General features: G+C 34.9%; 2 protein-coding genes and 1 long non-coding RNA gene across 3 annotated transcripts; 2 read left to right on the top strand and 1 right to left on the bottom strand.

Moving 5' to 3' along the window:
- The first annotated feature begins 293 nt into the window (after nucleotides 1-293).
- Nucleotides 294-4,253, top strand: LOC112779918 (uncharacterized). Its single transcript, XR_011877290.1, has 4 exons — nucleotides 294-2,056; nucleotides 2,350-2,452; nucleotides 3,326-3,456; nucleotides 3,693-4,253. It is a non-coding gene; the product is annotated as an uncharacterized lncRNA (long non-coding RNA).
- A 7,354-nt stretch (nucleotides 4,254-11,607) lies between these two features.
- On the top strand, nucleotides 11,608-13,593 carry LOC112779007 (uncharacterized). Its single transcript, XM_025823271.2, has 5 exons — nucleotides 11,608-12,002; nucleotides 12,051-12,470; nucleotides 12,574-12,638; nucleotides 13,017-13,039; nucleotides 13,417-13,593. The coding sequence occupies exons 1-5, from the start codon at nucleotides 11,608-11,610 to the stop codon at nucleotides 13,591-13,593; spliced, it is 1,080 nt and encodes a 359-aa protein (XP_025679056.2).
- A 403-nt stretch (nucleotides 13,594-13,996) lies between these two features.
- Nucleotides 13,997-15,100, bottom strand: LOC140182395 (serine/threonine-protein phosphatase 7 long form homolog). The gene is made up of 2 exons (XM_072228587.1): nucleotides 14,466-15,100; nucleotides 13,997-14,372 (listed from the first exon to the last, which is right to left on the bottom strand). The coding sequence occupies exons 1-2, from the start codon at nucleotides 15,098-15,100 to the stop codon at nucleotides 13,997-13,999; spliced, it is 1,011 nt and encodes a 336-aa protein (XP_072084688.1).
- Nucleotides 15,101-18,456: the final 3,356 nt, after the last annotated feature.

The raw sequence follows: 18,456 nt of genomic DNA, 5'->3' as shown, positions 1-18,456 counted from the left end.
TGTCACTAGTCAACACATCATCATACCATTACACGTGGCCAAATCATGAAGTGACACGTGTCACTAACGGGCCATGTCATCAAGCCATGTCATCACGTCGTTAATGAAAAATAGGTCATGCATTTTTGTCAATCTCAGGGACGTAATTGGTATAATTGGAATCTCAGGGACGATTTTAGTGCACGACGCCAATCTCAGGGACCATTTTGGGGTTTAACTCTATGTTTGTTTCTTCACCTTTTTCATTAAAAAATAAAAAATTTAAAAAAAGAGAAGAGATGATAAAAAACAGAAATGCAGCGAGGTCCTGCTTGAGGGCGACGTGGGTAGCAGCGAGGTGCTGGTTGTCAACAAGGAGGGACTGGATCTGACAGTGGCGAGCTTCAATGCATTCCTCAAGGATGGCGATAGGGAGGGCACGTGCGGCGGTGGAGGAGGAAGGGTGGGGGAGACGGTGGTTGACGTCGAGGCGAAAGGCAGAACGAAGCAGAGAAGAAAACAAAGACAGAGAGAGAAGGAGAAGAGGGTGCCAATGAACCCGCGTCCACTACAAAACCGCGTCGCAACCGCTCCTTCGCAGCCCGACAGTAGGTGCTGCGAATGTGATTATTATGGCGTTGTTGTACGTAGGGGATTTGGACCCTGAGGTTGATAAGAGTGGTTTCGATTCAACCAGGAATGGGGTACTTAAAATTCTTCATGTTCCCTTCCTATCTTTCCTTTTTGGTTTCCTGGAATTTTTGTTTGTGCTGCAAAGAGTTTGCAACTTCTCCAATTGTAATTTAGATTATAAGTGTGTAATGAATTTTTGTGCAATTTTTGGTCTCCCTAGAAAAAAGGAACAACAGGGGAAAAATGAGTTTGTGTGGTATGAACGCCTTTTGTGGGTTGAAGCCTGATATCATGATCTCTCTTATTTGCCTCTGAGTTTTTTTTATTGTCTTTAATTTGGTTCTGTTAGTATTATGTAGTATTGTCTTAAAATCCTAAGTTGTGTAGTTGTGTTATCTTAAAATCCTAAGCTGTGTAGTCACAAAAAACTTTTGTTGTGAACATACATTATAAGGGTTGTTTGCTTCATAATAAAGTTAAAACTATTAATTATCATCTTCTATACATCAGTGACCTCAGTTTCTGAAGGAAGTTAATTTTTGTTTTTACTCCATTGTTATAATGTATAGTCTACTGTGATGGAATTGATGGCAAAGTAACATGTCCAAAATACCTGCTTGGGATAAGATGATAAATAATACTGCTACATATCAAGACAGTGTCAAGCTTTAGAAGGAAGAATTTGAAAAAGCAAAATTAGCTCTGACTAAGTATGAGGCTGAACTTTCAAAATTGAAAAAATAAGAAAGCTTACTTAAAGATATTGTGCAACAGCTAAAAGGTATCACATTTCGTTGTCTTACTATTTCCTATGTTTCCATTATATTATGTGATGATATATACTAATATATATTGAGTATTCTTTTCGGTTTCTTACCTTTGGTAAATGGATTTAGTTTCCCTTTTCTCCTTATGGAATGTTCACTGGCATAAATTAAGAAAGAAAAAGTAGGACGAGAAAAACCATAAAGAAATTGCTAAGGCTGTACAACTTTAAAATTTTGATCAGATTCATCTTACATATGCTAGCATGTTGGAATCTGAATTAAATATTATCTACTCATACCCAGCATTGGGTTTAGTATGTATCACTATGAAATGCAGCTCATTAGTTGTGTTAGTTTTTTCTTATTTCATTTTATTAGCTTAATATGTTTTTCTTGAATTCTATTGTTAGGTTTATGGAAAATATAAAGTGCTAAGGAGATAGGTTTTTTCATATGCACTGATGCAGTATGTATTTGTTTGTGTGAAGAAGAATCAGTATATGAGTTCATAATAACACTATTGCTTCAAAAAAAAAAATCATCTTTTCTAAACTAGTTATTTTATTTGGCTTTTTTACTAAAAATAGAGGAGAAACAGGTTTTGGGAGATGCAGCTTTTATGAAATGTTACAACTTTGCTTAGCCGTGATTGCAGTGTTTAAAGGAGGCACCAAAAGGTATGAAAGTTTTCTGTTATCACATATAATTGTTGGGTAAAAGTATTATTTTTAAGGAAATGCTTTCATAGTAGTGTGTTGTAATTCTTGGTGGGAATGTTTGAGTAGGATAAAATATATAACTTTAGTACATATTATCTAGGATGCAGTTATTTTTGTTTTGATATTAGCTTATAACTGCTGCTTGCTTCATAAAATAGATCAAACAATTAATTATTGTCTTTTGATAAGTTGGTGACCTCTGCTTTTGAAGGAAGTAATTTTTGTTTTTATTCTACTAACATAATGTATAGATTACTTTTGAAGAGAAATCTGCTCTGGCTAAGGACCAGGATAAACTTTCAATATCAGGGAAAAAAGAAGAAAGTGCACTGGAAGACGTGCAATAGCTAAAAGGTATCACTTTTATGACTTATTATTTCCTATGCACTGGGTATAGCTAGGGAAAGCATTTAGTTGCTTTGCATTTTCGGCCGGTTGGACGATTCATAGGGACAAAAGGGAAGTGTGGCTGTCACTGTTTTATAAGTAATTTGGTGTATATAGCAGGAGTGAAAAATCGATTCTATAGTCAAAAGGAAAGGAGTCTAGAGGAGTGGTACATATTTTGTCTGCTGTAGTTTTGGTGTTTGTTGTTGCCTGGGTCTGATCTTCATGTTTTTGTTTTTTATTTTTTGACAAAAAAAAACTCTTTGGCTATTGCAATATGAGAAAGTTCCAATAAGTATAGATGATTTAAAGAATAATGTCTTGAGATAGAGTCTAATATGTAATGTTTTTATGTGTTTGATTATGGAAAAAACAGGTCAAAAGCAATTTTTTCTCATTGGAATTGTACATGGTTCCTTTGAAAGAAGATGTTAGCTTAGTAATTTCATCTTTTAATAATAATATAGTGCAATATAAGATAAGATTATAAATAATTTGAGTTATTCTCAATGTTCATAATTTTCAATTGCTTGGATTAAAGGTGTGAAAATTGAATACTAAACCATTTTTGTAAAGATGAAAATTGTGTGGATTAAAGGTATGTTCCTTGCATTGTGTTATTTTATTTTTTCTTATTATTATTAGTAATTAGTAACTAATCAGTTTCTAGCCGTTTAGTTTTAATTTGTTGCTGGGTCATAGACTGTGTAATTTGATTTTTGAGTCATCTTAATTTATATTGGTGAAAATTCATGATATTTATTGGATTTTTTTTCTTTTTTAATATCAATTTTTTTAGTGCCTCAAATTAATCAGGGCTTAATATTCTCTCTCTGGCAGGTACTAACATTTTTTGGAATTTTTTCTTGGCGTTCGAGCTCTTGGGAAATTGATTCGCAACAGTGGATCCAAAAAGGACATATTTGTTATCATCTCCGATGGAGTCTCTGATTGCCTGCAACCTCCCCCAGGTAACACTATTCTTTATATTTCCTTTCATTGCGTTTTGCATTTATGTTGTTATTAGAGGAAGAAAAAAATTGCTGCCCAGGATGGTTGATATTGATGCTATAAATTGAAATTTTGACATTAAATTTCTATACTTTATGCCTCATTTGACATGATTGATAACATTTTTATCAAGTCCAAAGATATATTTTATCTTAGAGTTTAATTTAACGTTATTTATACCACCTCAATTATACAGGTATTTTAATCACAGGTTGAAAGCAATCTTTTTTCTCATTCAGGATTTTCATGTGAAACTTAATCATGTGATACTTTGATGAGATGGTTTAAAACAAACCAAACCATGGAGTAGTTTTCTGGACTATTAGGAGTCCCAGGACAATAGCAGAAAATTGGAGATACTACTGCCCTTGAAGTTAGAGTTGCTTCTCTTGAAAATGCTATCGCTCTTGAAGTTGGGTGTTTTTTTATAATTTAAAGAAATTTAGTAAAAGCTATTTATAACAACAATGGTTTTTCCCATAGGCTATAGCTTTTTTCTTTCCTAAACATAAGTTGAGGAGTTGTTTCATAAAATGCTGGAGTAAAATAGCATCACACTTAAAATAAGTAGAAAAGTACAGAGAAGTATTCAATTGCTCTCTCTTGCCTTTTGTGTTGTTCCTCGCTCCCCTTTTGATTTGAACTCTTGTGTATTCCATTTTCAAGATTTTATTTTCAACTTAGATGATAACAGATTGAGCTGTTCACCATTCAATTTGTGCCATTGATTTTTGGAGATGATGTAGTTATTGTGCTACCGATAATCTCATTTTTAATTATTATAATCGAGAGTATGGAAATAACTATAAGATTAGCAAATATATAATTATTTGTTGCACATTAAAGATACACAGTTGTTGACTTAACATAGATGTCGACGTAGATGAAAGAACTTCTTAATCTAAGGTTTAATCACTGCATTATTATTCAACTTTGTTGGTCAGTGATAAATAATTTTACTTCATTAAAACTGTCATTGCAGTATTTTTTAGTGAGCACAGAAACTAAGTTCATCGTATATAATTATATCACTGACTTTGTTGCATGTTTGGTTCTTCTTCTTAAACTATGTTTTGTTAGTATTATTGTTGTTATTGTTTGTGTTGAAGCTTAATATGTTTTGTTTTATGTTATTGGTGGGTTAAGTAGGAGATTACAAAGAGATATATTATATTTGCAATGTAGTTAGATGCAAATTATAGCATTTTTTATTGCTCCTTTAAGACATATTTAGAAAATAGATGATCACTTTTAATGTCATTGCTCTACATTAAAGGTTTATGTATAATGATTAGTGTTTATCAGTGTAAAAAGAAAAAGTCTTTTATATTGGGAGAATATAGAGAAATGGGGAAAGAGTTGCAAGGATAATTGCCCTTGCTCTTGGTTTGGATGCCAAGAGCTTTGATCAAACGTTATTGCTTGGAGAGTCAATAGCACTTTTGTCTTTGCTGCACTATGAAGATTTTGAATCATTACTATTGTGTTATATACTCATACCTTTTGTTTAATTACTCATGTTGCAAATAAAGCAAATTTTTTTTTGTTTTAAATTGATGATTGACTGTGTTTTTAGTCCAATATAAATTATCTATCACCAACAACCACAGTTTCACCAATTTTTTTCATAGATTCTAATTTTTAGTATTCTTGAATCTTTGAATTAAATTTAAAATTCAGATACTTCAAGAAATTACAATAAGGGAACCAAAAGTATGAGAGAAATGAGTATTATTAATTTACATGTGATGACTGAAGATAAAATATGATCATCATTCTTTATTATTATCAATTACTATTCTTAAATATCAAGAAAAATGAAGGATATTTGATTGAAAGGTTCTTCATTTCGAATTTCACTATTTAAATATCCTCATGGCAACTTAACATTCCTTATTATATATGGTTTATAATGATTTGAATTGATCCACGATCTAGCTATTTACCTTTTTTTGTGATGTAGTGTAATTGTCTTTCCTTTAATACTTTATATTAGGATCCGCCAAAAATGGTGATGAAAGAAATTAAAGAAACGGTTGCCAAACTTAATTTTAAGTTCAACATCGTCCTTTAACTATAGCATATATTTTTTTGTTCTATCTTTGTTTTAGAAGTTTGAAAAGTTTTCTTTCAAATCTTACTGTTTTTTGAGTTTTTTTTTGTTGCAAACTGCTACATTTGGATGTAAATTATTTTCGTAATTTTATACTATATTAGTATATTATTGAAATTATCAACCAATGCTCTAAAAGTAAGTGAAAATGATGTGACAGTAACCTTGGTATATGATAATATGGCTGATTGATTCATGACTCAGTTCATATAGGGACAAGATTTAGGGCATATTTGTTTGAACTTCAAAAAGTGATATTGGATAGTTTTTAACTCAAGTTATTATGCATTTATGATCACATTCAGGCTACAGAATTTACAATGTGAATGTCATAAGTAAATTCCTCTCTTACTGAGGAGGTACTACAGGAACTCACAAACAAGATAGCCAATCTAGAAACCAGCCGAAAAAATTTGAGGTTGAAAATAAAGTGCAGTATAAAATAGTAGAAAATGATGTTTTTTGACCAAATCATTTGTTCTAGGAGAGGGTTTATGCAAAGTGTTAAAGTTGGAAACAAGAGAACTTAAGTGATAAAGTGTGGATTATGCAAAAATCTAAATGTGGTTAAGTTAGTGTTACACAAAATATTAAAAAGAAATACATAGTAAAAGCAAATATTTTAACATTTAAAAATAATATTTTGCTTTTATTATGTTTCTTTTTTCACAGTACTTGCCTGAACTTGTGAGAAATATAATATCACTATTTTAAGCATAAATTCAATATCTGAATTGATGAAAAATTGTAAAAGGAGTTGCAATAACTTTTAAGTTTATCCCATACTAAGTTTCATTTAAAAATGGAATCGAAGCAACTAAACAAAATATTTTAGTATGATTAGTTTAGTATATCTTAAACATAATTCAATATTTCTAAAACATATGTATTTATTATTTTGTGTAGTCATGCCATAGTAGAAAATTGTCATAGAAGAATTGTCACAAAAAGCTGTGTGCATGTGGAAACATAATTACAACTTTGATTGGCATATATATGAAAAAACAAATTTGTTGATCTATATGGGATGAAGAAACAATTTTTACAATAGAAAAAAAGGTTTGGATCCTAAGAACTTGAGAACATAAATTAATAAACATAATTTTTTCTGCATTTTATCTAATTCAAAGTGCAGTTGAAATTAAAAAATAATGACTATTAAATCAATATGGTAATTATAAGATAAAAAAAAGATTAATACATGTACAAATTTTTATATCTATGCAATATGTATTTAAATTTGTCATGAGATTAGTTATTTTTTGGAAAAAGGAGAACCTTTTCTGTATCTATGTAAGGTGTGGTTATTTTTAGAAACAAAGATGGTTAAAGAAGTAAAAATCTCTTAATTTTTTTGTTAAAAATTAAATACACAATACAACAATATATTCCTTAACTTGCAAACTGATATTGAATATGTATATGAAAATTTATTTATGTTTTTGATATGAAAAAAATGATCTAACACATATAAATAAGATAACATAGTTGATATAGATACATTAGATCATAAATATATATTAATTATTTTATAAATAAACTCTATAAAAATATAATAAAGTAGATTATTTACACGACTCGGGCGGATTTTATACTAGTTTCTACTTACAATAAAAATCCAATGAAAAGGATCTTTGTTGATAGATCATTCTTAGTAGGTACATAAAAAGTGCTATGAAAACAATATAGAACAAACTGAAAGATTTTTAGGTGGTAGAAAAGGATCACAACCTCTTTCAATTCTTCCTTAAAAACGAATCTAAAGCAAAAAGAGAATAGAGAGAAGTTCTTCATAGTTATTCAAAGGATACATGTCCCATGTGAGATGGGAGGATAGAAGAGATCCATAGGAGATTTGGGTCCAATTCTGGAATTTGTCAAAATAATTTAAAATGTTAGAAGTTGGATGCAATTTAGGAGGGAGAATTGGTGCAATCAATGATATAGATTTCTTTGAGGTAAGGAGGAAGGAAGCAAGGATCGTTAAAACAAGAGTGGAAAATAAATGAATTTAAAAAAGCGAAAGACTTGCTGAATTAAAGACTCTTAATCAGTTAATCTTAAAAAAGTGGTCAGATAAAAACAGAGTTCGAAAACGGTATATGTTGACGGTAAAAAAAAAAATAACACCTTAAAAAAATAGTTATTACATAAAAGAAAATTTGTTTAAAGGATAACACAAATATTATTAAGTGAATGGAGAATATCAACCGTAAATTGAGTAATAAAAAATTAGCTATAAAAAGAGTTATTATTTAATCTTATTGTGAAATGAAACTCTAACAAGCCTTTTTTTTTAATCTAAGTTAGGAATTTTATTCAATAATAAATTGAATACAAATCAGGTGATAGCATCAAGGATAATAATGAAAATTCCAAAAAGTAACTTTACTCAATATCAATTAAAAGAGTTGATTCTTTCTTGTTCCTCCGCGGAAGCCATGGCTGCAGAGACTACTTGTTATGGTGTCAAGGTCTTCTCTTCAAAGATCTAAGGATTGTTAGGATTGAATATGTTAATAGTTTAATTTAAAAGACTAGATGTCTTATGTGATTTGGTATAAAATGAATCCTTTCTGTATTAAAATTAAGTGTAAGTTGAGAAAAAAAAAGTAGACGAAGGGAAACAAATTAAAAAAGAAGAAAATTAAGTAGATAGAGAATATCACGAACACATGTTCTAAAATATAATTTTATATCTTCAAATCTAAACTATTAATATAAACGACTAAGATTTATTTAATTATAAAGAGTGCAATATTACTCTTCACTTTAAAATTGAAAATATATTTTACGAAATTGATCAAATTAATTTTTTTTTTTAAAGAGTTGCTTGTTGCTTAAATATTTTTCAATAGCTTGACAATATAATGGAGTGCTTTATATATATATAGTTTGGTATTGTTCAAGTAAAGTTTAAAAATAACATTTATCTTATTAGTTTTCTAAAATGAATATACATATGTATATATATCAAACTTAGATACGTGCAAGTTTTGTATTATATGATATGTATTTTTTTTTTTTAAATTCGACATGTATTTATTTTTCAATACACAAGACTTTTTTTTTAGTAATAACACAAGATTCTTTTTATTTGAGTTATCAATGTAGCCGCGTTTTCAAACAAAAACTTAAAGGAAAAATTATGTGTATGGAAAATTTTGGGCCAAGCCCAATGGACCCTGAAATATTGTCAGTTATCATTGGCTATATATTATGATGATAGACCAAAAACAAACATAAACAAGTATGTGCTCATTCAGTCATTGTACTAATTTATCTTGCTTGGTCGAGTGATTCAGCTAACTCAGTTGTTTAAGTAAGTATCGAAAGTTGGAATACTGTCTTATACTCACTCTTACTTAGTGTTTTTTGTAATCTGTCTTTTTTTTTTTATTTTACACTTTTCACTCTTTAGGATTTTCTGATTCTTGGTTTCAAATCTTTGTTATGATATTAACATTGCAAAACACTTTCTTTTTCTTGATTCTGATACATTTAAAATATCTTTATAGAAAATATTTCTTACAAGAACTTCCAAGATTTTAGTTTTACAAGTTTTTCATCATTATTTGGGTATTATCGGTTCATAAGGTTTTCACTGTACTGAAAAGGAAAGTTCTCAATTTTCTAAAATTTTATTTTGAACTTTACTTTTTACAATTTGAAATCTTAGTTATGATTTCAACGTTGCAAAACTCTTTCTTTCTTGAAAGTGATTTTTCTCGATTATGATTCAGTTAAAACTTAAAACATCTCTGTTGAAAATACATTTTACAAGAACCGTCCAAATTTTAAGTTTCCGAAATTTTTCATTAGTATTATGGTATTATCCATAACGCTTTCTTTATACTGGAAAGTTTTCAATTTTCAAACTTTTATTTTGAACTTTACTTTTTACAATTTGAAATCTTTGTTATGATCTCAACGGTGCAAATTTTTTCTCTTCAAAATGATTTTTATCGATAATGATCCATTTAAAACATCTCTATTGAAAATACAGTTTACAAGAACGTTCCAAATTTTTAGTTTCAGAAGTTTTTCTTTGAAGGGGAAGTTTTCGGAAATTTTATTTCAAAACTTTCATGTTTATATTTTGAAATCTTTGTTATGATACTAACATTTTCTTTTTTCTTCAAAGTGCTTTTTCATTTGTTATAAGCCATTTATACTATCTCCGTTGAAAGAACTTATCCAATTAAAAAGTTGATGTTTTTTCATTAGTTCCTATGATCGTTTCTCAAGGTTTTCTTGGTACCGGAAAGTTTTCAGAAAATTTATTTGAAACTTCATTCTCTGTTTTTGAAATATTTGTTATGATACTATCGTTGCAAAACGTTTTCTTTTTTCCTTCAAAGTGCTTTTTCTTGATTACAATCCATTCAAAACATCTCTGTTGTTACTTTCTAATGATCAGGTAGATAGGCTTCTGTTTTCTCTATATTTCCTTAAGTCCCATAGGCTGCCTTTGTGGTTCAAAAATTTGGTTATGGAGTAACGGGTGGTGTTTTAGTTGGAAATGGGGTACTTAGTGTATTTACACTAAGGTGGACGTGTCAGATGCATGGTCTAACACGTAGGGGGAGTGTTACATGCAGCACAGGAGGGCGTGGAAGACACGTGGCAATTAGGCAGCACGTGGGGGGCGTGTTGAGTCAGCACGCAGGGGCATACTGACAAGTGGCGAAGTCTGATTGGATGAAGCAGGCAGCACGTAGAGGGCATGTTGAATGGTCCCCTCTATATAAGGCAGAGTTCGGTACCATTTTCATTCCGAATAAGAGTGTGCTTTGAGGGTTCTTTGAGTGTGTTGGTAGTGTAATGGAGGGTACTGTAAACTTGGTGGTGTATCGCAACGGTGAGATAATACCGAATACTCACGAGGGAGTGAGGTTTGTGTGCTAGAATCTGTTTTCGTTTGTGGTTCCATGCACCATGATGTTAATGGTGCTTTAGAACGGTCTCTGTCAAAGCATGGAGAACGGTATGTTAATGAGAATGAGCAGACTTCTGTACTGGAATTTGGTGGTAGTTTTTGGTGGTCTAGTATAGTTTGATACCATGCCGATCACTGACGAAGTGAGTATGCAGAATATGTTTTAAATTCACCGGTAGACGCGACAACCACAGATTGAGCTGTATGTTGAGTTTGAAACTGTAGAGGCAGAAGGGATTCAAAATGATTTAGATATAGAGGATGATAGATCTGCAGTGTACGAAGGAATGAATAGTGACAGCGAAGATGACTTCGAAGCCACTTATGAAGCCGGCGACGAAGACGAGGATCGTGATGTGGGAGTTGAGGCAGCAGCGGACAATGTAGTGGTTTATCCCTCGAGCAGTCAACCGATGAACGTTCCACCTTTTATGCGTGAGTTGGATCTCGACGCCATGCATGCACCGAAATTTCCGAAATATGCAAATATAGGTACGTGATGACTGAGTAATACGTTTTTGTTAATTTATACTTTGGATTGATTAATGAACGATGATTTCTTCTTTTTGTAAGCGTTGATGATCCTGAGGACGGAGAGTTCCAGATGGAATACAGTTCTAGAAAGTCGGTCGTCGCAGCAATTAGAAGTTTCACTATCTCTAGAGGAGTTGACTACAATGTGTATGAGTTTGAGCCACAGACGTTCTATGCAAAATGCAAGATGTATGGGTGTGGGTGCGACTGGCTTATCCGAGCCAGCTTGATACGAAAAAAGGTTGTTGGGAGATATGCAGATACAATGGTAGGCACACGTGCACAATGGGAACGATTTCACAGAATCATTCTAAGTTGGACTCGGATACAGTTGCTGAGGCTATAAGGCCATTGGTTGAGACTGACCCGTCCATCAAGGTGAAATCTATAATAACGGAAGTGCAGTCAAGGTTCAACTATACCATCAGTTACCGAAAGGCTTGGTTGGCAAAGTAGAAGTCCATAGCCAAAGTTTTCGGTGGTTGGGAGGATTCTTACAAAGCCTTGCCATGGTGGCTCTCGGTCATGGTTCAGAAGATGCCTGGTTCAGTTGTCCAAATAGAAACACGACTACTGTACAACGGGAATGAGGAGGCGCACGGTGTAAAAATACTTCATCGTGTATTTTGGAGTTTCAATCCATGCATTAGGGCATTCAGGCATTGCAAGCCCCTAGTTCAGGTAGACGACACACACTTATACGGAAAATACAAAGGTACACTTCTGGTCGCTATTGCACAAGATGGGAACCAGAACATTGTGCCTATCACTTTTGCCTTGGTGGAACGGGAGACAGCTGATGCGTGGCACTTCTTTCTCAGGAATCTGCGGATGCATGTTGTTAGAAAAGACGGTGTGGGTATGAACTCAGATCTGCATGAGTCAATCCGGGCAGTAGTAAATCGTTCCAGAGGTGATTGGTAACCTCCAAGAACATGGTGGATGTTTTGTATAAGGCACATCGGCAGCAACTTCCTAAGGGCATTCAAAGTCCCTCACTTGCAAAAGCTTGTTGTGAACATATGGTATTCAAGAACGGTGGAAGCGTACAACATCAACTATAAGAGGTTGGAAGAGCGACGCGAGGCATATGCCAGGTGGTGCGATGCCATTGGACTCAGATATTGGGTATTGGCATTCGACGAGAAATATCGATGGGGCCATACGACGACGAACCTTGTTGAGTGCATTAACTCAGTGTTGAAGGATGCCCATAATCTACCTGTGTTAGCGCTGGTTCGAGCAACATATTATCGGTTAAATGAACCTTTTACGCAGAAGAGTGCCGAGACTCACGGACGCAAGCGTGCTAGATTTACTTACTCCGTATTTGCACAACAGCGGATAGAAGCAAATATGCAACAGGCTGGGAATATAGTTGTACACCGGTTTGATAGACGAAATTAGGTGTTTGAGGTGCGAGAAATGACTAGCGGAAAGGTGTTAGTTGCTGATCTTGCGCGACAGACGTGTGACTGTGGCCACTTTCAGGTGGAACGACTACCATGTCGCCATGTTTTTGCTTGCTGTGCTAACCAGCGTCTCGATTGGTAGCTGTATGCACATGATGTGTACACGATGACAAAGGTTTGTAAGGTATATAAATTTGAGTTCACACCATTAGGTGATCCCGAGACATGACCTGCTTATGAGGGACCAACATTGGTCGCTAATCTCGCCTTGAGGCGAACGTCGAAAGGTCGCCCCAAATTGACTCGATACTTCAGTGAAATGGACTGACGCGACATGCGTGGTCCTCGGATATGCCGTCTCTGTGGTGCTTAGGGTCATAGTCGGAGTCGATGTCCTCAGCGTGCTGGATCGAGTGGTGCGGGTGACGATGTTGGTACCTTGGTCTTTGTTTGTTTTTGTGTTTCTCAGTGAATGATTTTTATTTTCGTCGTGTTTGTATTCTTAAATTTGCATTTTGTCAGTTGATGTGTTTGATGTTAGTCGTGTTTGTATGTTTTAAATTTGAGTTTATCCATTGATGTCAGGGTAATATTGTCGCGTACTGCCTTCGTGAAGTAAATATACATCGGTCAATATACAAAACATTAAATACGAATAACATTAACTTGTTAAAATTAAATCTAAAAATCCTAAACCCAAGCTCACTTCTTTCGAACCAACCAATTCAGTCCCTTACCCATCATGCCCTGACCAAACCGCGATGGAGTATACCTATCAAGTGGATTTCGCTCTATCCGTAGGTCATACAGGTGACCTCGAACTGAGTTATCCACACCTGGAGCGGCCGACCCACCTTCCTCTGCCGGAGCGTATGCACCGGGGTTGTACTCGTCAACAACTGTGTGTGCTCGCTGTGGCTAGATGAAACCACTATCACACGACGCACCCCCTGACGTGTGGTCTGAAGTAGGACCCCGCATACCATGGGGTATATCTACTGATGCCCCATGTGGATCAGCCAACCCTGACGGTAAAGGCATAGCACTGAAATCTGACCAACCGCCCGAACTAGCGTTGGCCCAATGCTGTAGTTGCTGATCTCCATGACTATCGATGGAAAAGTCAAACCAATTATGACCGGCTGGAATGGTAAGTATGGGCTAATGAATATGGCCGGACTGACCCTGGTGGCTGTGCTGACCCTGCCGACTGTGTCCACTGTGCTGACTATGACGTCTGTGGTGGCTGTGGTACATAATAAGGAAATGGCTCAAGCACTGCATACTGAGGTGGACACTGAGGTGCAGGTAGCTGTGGATGCTGAGAAACGTACTCTGACAATCTCAGCATATGTTCGTACAAGCCCACGTACCAATCCCGGTACTCCACCGTAGGTATAAAGTCCCAGGTTTGGAAGGGGGTGCAGATCCCGCAACCGAGTGTTTCGTCTGTTGCCCCACTCCGCCATCCATTCCTCATGCAAAACTGTCCAGTCATGAAGCTACACTCCACGAAGAGTGATGCAATGCTGGTCCAATGGAATGTCCCTTGCTTCTCGCGGGGGAGGTTGTGCATATTCAAACTGACGCATCACTCGGTCCATAGGGTGCCATTCGTCACACTCGAACGACAACGGAGCAACGATGTCACACACCTCGAGATGCCCATGTAACTCGTCGGGTATGATCAATCCGTTGTACAACCGCCACTCAAATTGCCACATATTATTGGTATTTAAGAACCCTAACATTAATGTTTTGAAATAGGAATCATCAAAAGAATCATAAATATTTACCTCCTCCATGTAGTCTATATCATACCTAAATCTCGCTGTGGCCTTTGATAACCACGCTGTGGTCCATTTCGAATGACTCCACCTGAAACATGATTCATTGAAAAAGTTTACATAAGTCACCGTAAATCAAACATGCAAAGCAAGTATGATGCAGGACTAAAATAAGAATTATTACCTCATGGCAACTGGTATCTCAGCTGGTGGAAGGGTCTGTCTTAGTACAGGAGCAATACACGACATTCGCTCCCATGCCCAAACAAACAATAGATTAAGCGGACCATCCATCTCCTTTGTATCATATCGTGATGCACGGCATAGTGCTCTGTAAAGATGTGTGAGACATGTTGACCCCAACGGTAGATACTTCGCGTGGGCGTATGCGGTTGACTTATCCGTGAATAGGGTCGAACCTAACAAACAGAAAATCTGACATCTGACATATCTCCTAACGGACTCCTCAATGTCCAACGGCTCCGCGTCTCTGATACGTCGAACCCAACCCAGCTTTATATAGGATTTCGAAGAATGACTGACTTCTGGTTCACGATCGAATATCGCGATACTCTGGCTCTGCAGGAAGTCGCTACTACTATCTGTCCATCCACTCACAGGCTCTCCATCAATGGGTAGGCCAAATATATGAGCGACATCTTCCAATGTCACTATAACCTCATCCACCGACAATACAAAGGTGTGAGTTTCTGGCCTCCACCTTTCAACCAGAGCAGCTAATAAGGAGTAAAATTCTCTTATCACCCCAATCCTAGAGACGTGGTAGAATCCCGTGGTGCGTAAGTAGTTTTCGACCATCGGGTTTCACGCCTGTGACGGATCCAGTTTACGCATCAATAAATTCCTGTTAGACTGCATCAACAAAAATATATTTGTTAGTTCAAATAAATAATAATTCTTACAAATAATAAATCGACATCAATATAAATATTTTAATAAATATTCACATATTTGTTTTAATATTTTATTTGTTAAAATATTTAACAAATATTAGCATATTTATTTAAAAAGTATATGTATTCATTTATTAATATACAAATTGTTTATTAATTAAACTCACAGGAAAATAATTTCATTCTAAGAATAAAAAATTATATATTAACATTTTTTCTTTAAATATTATAAACAAATATTTATACCTACACTTCTTTTTTTAAATAAATAAATATAAATGTTTGATATTTTTCCCGAGATAAAAAATATTTATTTTTCCAATATTTAATAACGATATATTTTTTAAATATTTATATATTTATTTTAATATTTATTAATTAAAATTTTGAAAATACATGTTCGACATGCATATTTATTTTTAAAAGCTCCGAATATTTATTTATTCATTAATATATTCATAACAAAAATTATAAAATATATATTTTATTATAATATTTTTATAACAAAAAATTAATCCAATTATAACAAAAAAATTATATATTCACGTTTGGATCATATAAAATAAAATATAATATAATTATCTTTTACAAATAAAAATTTTATTCTAAAATATTCATAAAATACAAAAAATACTACTATATTTTAATATGTTAAATAACAAAAATTAAAAAATTTAAATACATAAAAAGAATATAATTTACCAACTTATATAAATTAGATGATCCAAATAATTTATAATATGTTCCTCGAAAATCGTATAATTACGTACAATTTTTTAAAATATATACAAACTAATATATATATATATATATATATATGTTTTTTTTTATCTTTTTTCCCGCTCTTTTTCTTTCTTTCCTTGGAACCCCCTTCTTCTCTCTAACATACGCTAACAACACCCCTTCTCTCTAACATACACTAACACTAACACACTCAGACACTTTAATGCATATACTGCCGAGAGAGGGGGGGTTCTCTTTTTATAGAGCCATGAGTAACGTTTGCTGCTTTTCGGGGAGGAAGAGCTGTTCCCTGCATGCAGACAGCCTCTAACACGCCCACCCCGTGTTGCTGCAGCACATTGGGAAGGCGTGGAACTCTGCTAAGCCTGCTCCAACACGCCCCCTGCGTGTTGCCAGGGAGCTGCAGGCACGCCACGTCACCACGCCCCTCGCGTGTTGCTGGGATGTTGACACGCACTTTTGACGAACAGTGGTACCATGCCTCCTGCGTGTTGACCGTGACGTCCACAAACCGGCAAAACACCTCACTCTTCAATATTCAACCAAAACACCAATACACCCTCCATATGAAAAATAATTTCTATGCCTTTGTTTTTATTTTTATTTTTTGGGTTAATTTTTTATAATTATATTTTTTTAAATTTTATGAATGAAAAAAAGAGAGAATAAATTGAATTTTCATAATTTGTTCTAATTTATCAAAATATACTAGTTTAGTATCTTTGAACACAATATCTCTATCTATATCTGTTCCGAGGGTTACCTGAAACTGTAGGTCAATCTCGGACGAGATCTTCTGTGCTGGTCAGCACTGATGTGTCCGATTTGTGGATGGTGGCCAGAGCCGCCGCGTCCGACTTGTCGGACTTGTTGGTGATGCTGATCCTTCGTCACCGGAGGGTGGTGGTACCTGCAAGGGACTCCGATGCTTAAGTTAGCAAGGGTATTAAGCAGGTTTTTAGTAGAATCAGAGTATGAGTTATATCTGGGTGCTCCAATGTATTTATAATGGCGTGGAGTGACCTTTCTGGGGATAAGATAGTTATCTTAACTTATCTTTGAGTGAAGTCATCTTATCTTTAAGGGAACCGCACTTATATCTCTAGGCTTGGGCTGCCTCTGGATTTGGGTTGTGTTCCTCTGTTTGGGCCTTCTTGGGCCTCTGTAGTGATTTGGCCGAGCTCTTGGAGAAGAGGTCGGATGATCCTGACCTGAAGAGGTCGGTCGGCTTGTCGTCGATCATCCCGGGTCGGACATCTCGACCCAGTGTATGAACAGTGCCCTTGCTCGAGTGTGGTCTTCCTTTTGAGGTCGAGTCCTTAGTTTTAGGACTTCAATCCTTCTCTGGAGAAGCCGAGCTCGAGCATTGTCGATTTCTTCTTTGTAGAGTTTTCCTTTGAATACAGAGAATTTTTTCTTTTCCTTCTTTAATTTTGAAAATAGGCGATCCTTGCTTTGGGAACGTGCGAGGGTTTTTAATGCCCCATTAACTCCTTAACGTTCCGTTTCTTTTGCCTCCCACTTTCTCATTTCATTTTGAATTACACTAAAGCTTTCTCTTTTCTGTTTCTCTTTCTCTTGCTTGCTGTAACTCTCCCTTTTCTCTTCATTTTTCTGTTTCGTTTGACTTTTGTTTTCGCATTTTCACGCTCCTCTCTGTGGCGCCATTGGTGGTTGTTGGTGCTTTACTTGTTCGAAAGGTGATTCCTGGTCTCGCTTCCCGTCTTCAACCTTTTCAGTGTTCCTTGTCTTCCTTTTGCAAGTTGGTTTTCTTTCTTCTTTATTCTTTCCGTAAAAAAGTTTTGATCTTTGTTTTGTGAAAGCTTGAATCTTTTCTGATTTTGTCGTGTATCTGGTTAAATGTGTGCTCTGAGAATTCCTTTGCTGCGCATGACTTTTTTCGTGCTTTCCTGCTAGTTAGGGTTTTGACTGCTGATATTATCTTCTGCTTGTATCTTCTTTGGTTTGCGCCTTTGATGATTTCCATTTTAAAATGCTGAACCGTCTGATTTTGAGAGAAGGTTGTGCCCTTGATGATTACTTCTTTGCATATTTGGATGTTTGATATTTTTTGATGATTTTACGATTTTCTTCTCAAAGTGTTTCTTGTTGGAAGAGGGTTCTTTGCTGAGAGTTTTGTTGGGATGTAGCCTTGTAGATTTTTCTGAGTCCTTATTCTGTCACTGCCTCCAAAGGATGTCCCTAGACCTTGGGTTGTGTCCTGGGGTTTCCTTTTTCTATTGTGTCTATTTTCGTCCGAGCTGTTTTCTTTGTTATGCCCGAGTTGTTTATTTTAGTAATCCTTCTCTCTTTTTCTTTGCTGTAGGACTAGTTGATCATGTCTTCTCGCAAAAATATTGTTGAGACGTCTTCCAAGGTCCCTGAGGGTATGTCCGATTGGTTGGACTCCCTCGTCCTGATGTGTGTTTCCGTAGTTAATTCTGAGTATATCGTGGAGCTTAGAAAACATCATCGGGTCTGTAGTAGTAGGGATCAGGAGAAAAACTATGAATTGGT

Source organism: Arachis hypogaea, chromosome 19 (genome assembly GCF_003086295.3).
Source record: "Arachis hypogaea cultivar Tifrunner chromosome 19, arahy.Tifrunner.gnm2.J5K5, whole genome shotgun sequence".
Lineage (NCBI taxonomy): Eukaryota > Viridiplantae > Streptophyta > Magnoliopsida > Fabales > Fabaceae > Arachis > Arachis hypogaea.
Note: the sequence above shows the minus strand (reverse complement) of the source record. Positions and strands in the feature narration are given on the sequence as shown.

What these genes read in the sequence shown, in the direction of transcription:
- LOC112779007 (XM_025823271.2), top strand. Translation starts at nt 11,608, where the DNA reads ATGGTTCAGAAGATGCCTGGTTCAGTTGTCCAAATAGAAACACGACTA. An exon ending in AATCGTTCCAGAGGTGATTG is followed by an intron (nt 12,003 to 12,050) that starts GTAACCTCCAAG and finishes GCACATCGGCAG; the next exon opens with CAACTTCCTAAGGGCATTCA. An exon ending in CAGCGTCTCGATTGGTAGCT is followed by an intron (nt 12,639 to 13,016) that starts GTATGCACATGA and finishes GCATTTTGTCAG; the next exon opens with TTGATGTGTTTGATGTTAGT.
- LOC140182395 (XM_072228587.1), bottom strand. Translation starts at nt 15,100, where the DNA reads ATGGTCGAAAACTACTTACGCACCACGGGATTCTACCACGTCTCTAGG. An exon ending in GAGATACCAGTTGCCATGAG is followed by an intron (nt 14,373 to 14,465) that starts GTAATAATTCTT and finishes ATCATGTTTCAG; the next exon opens with GTGGAGTCATTCGAAATGGA.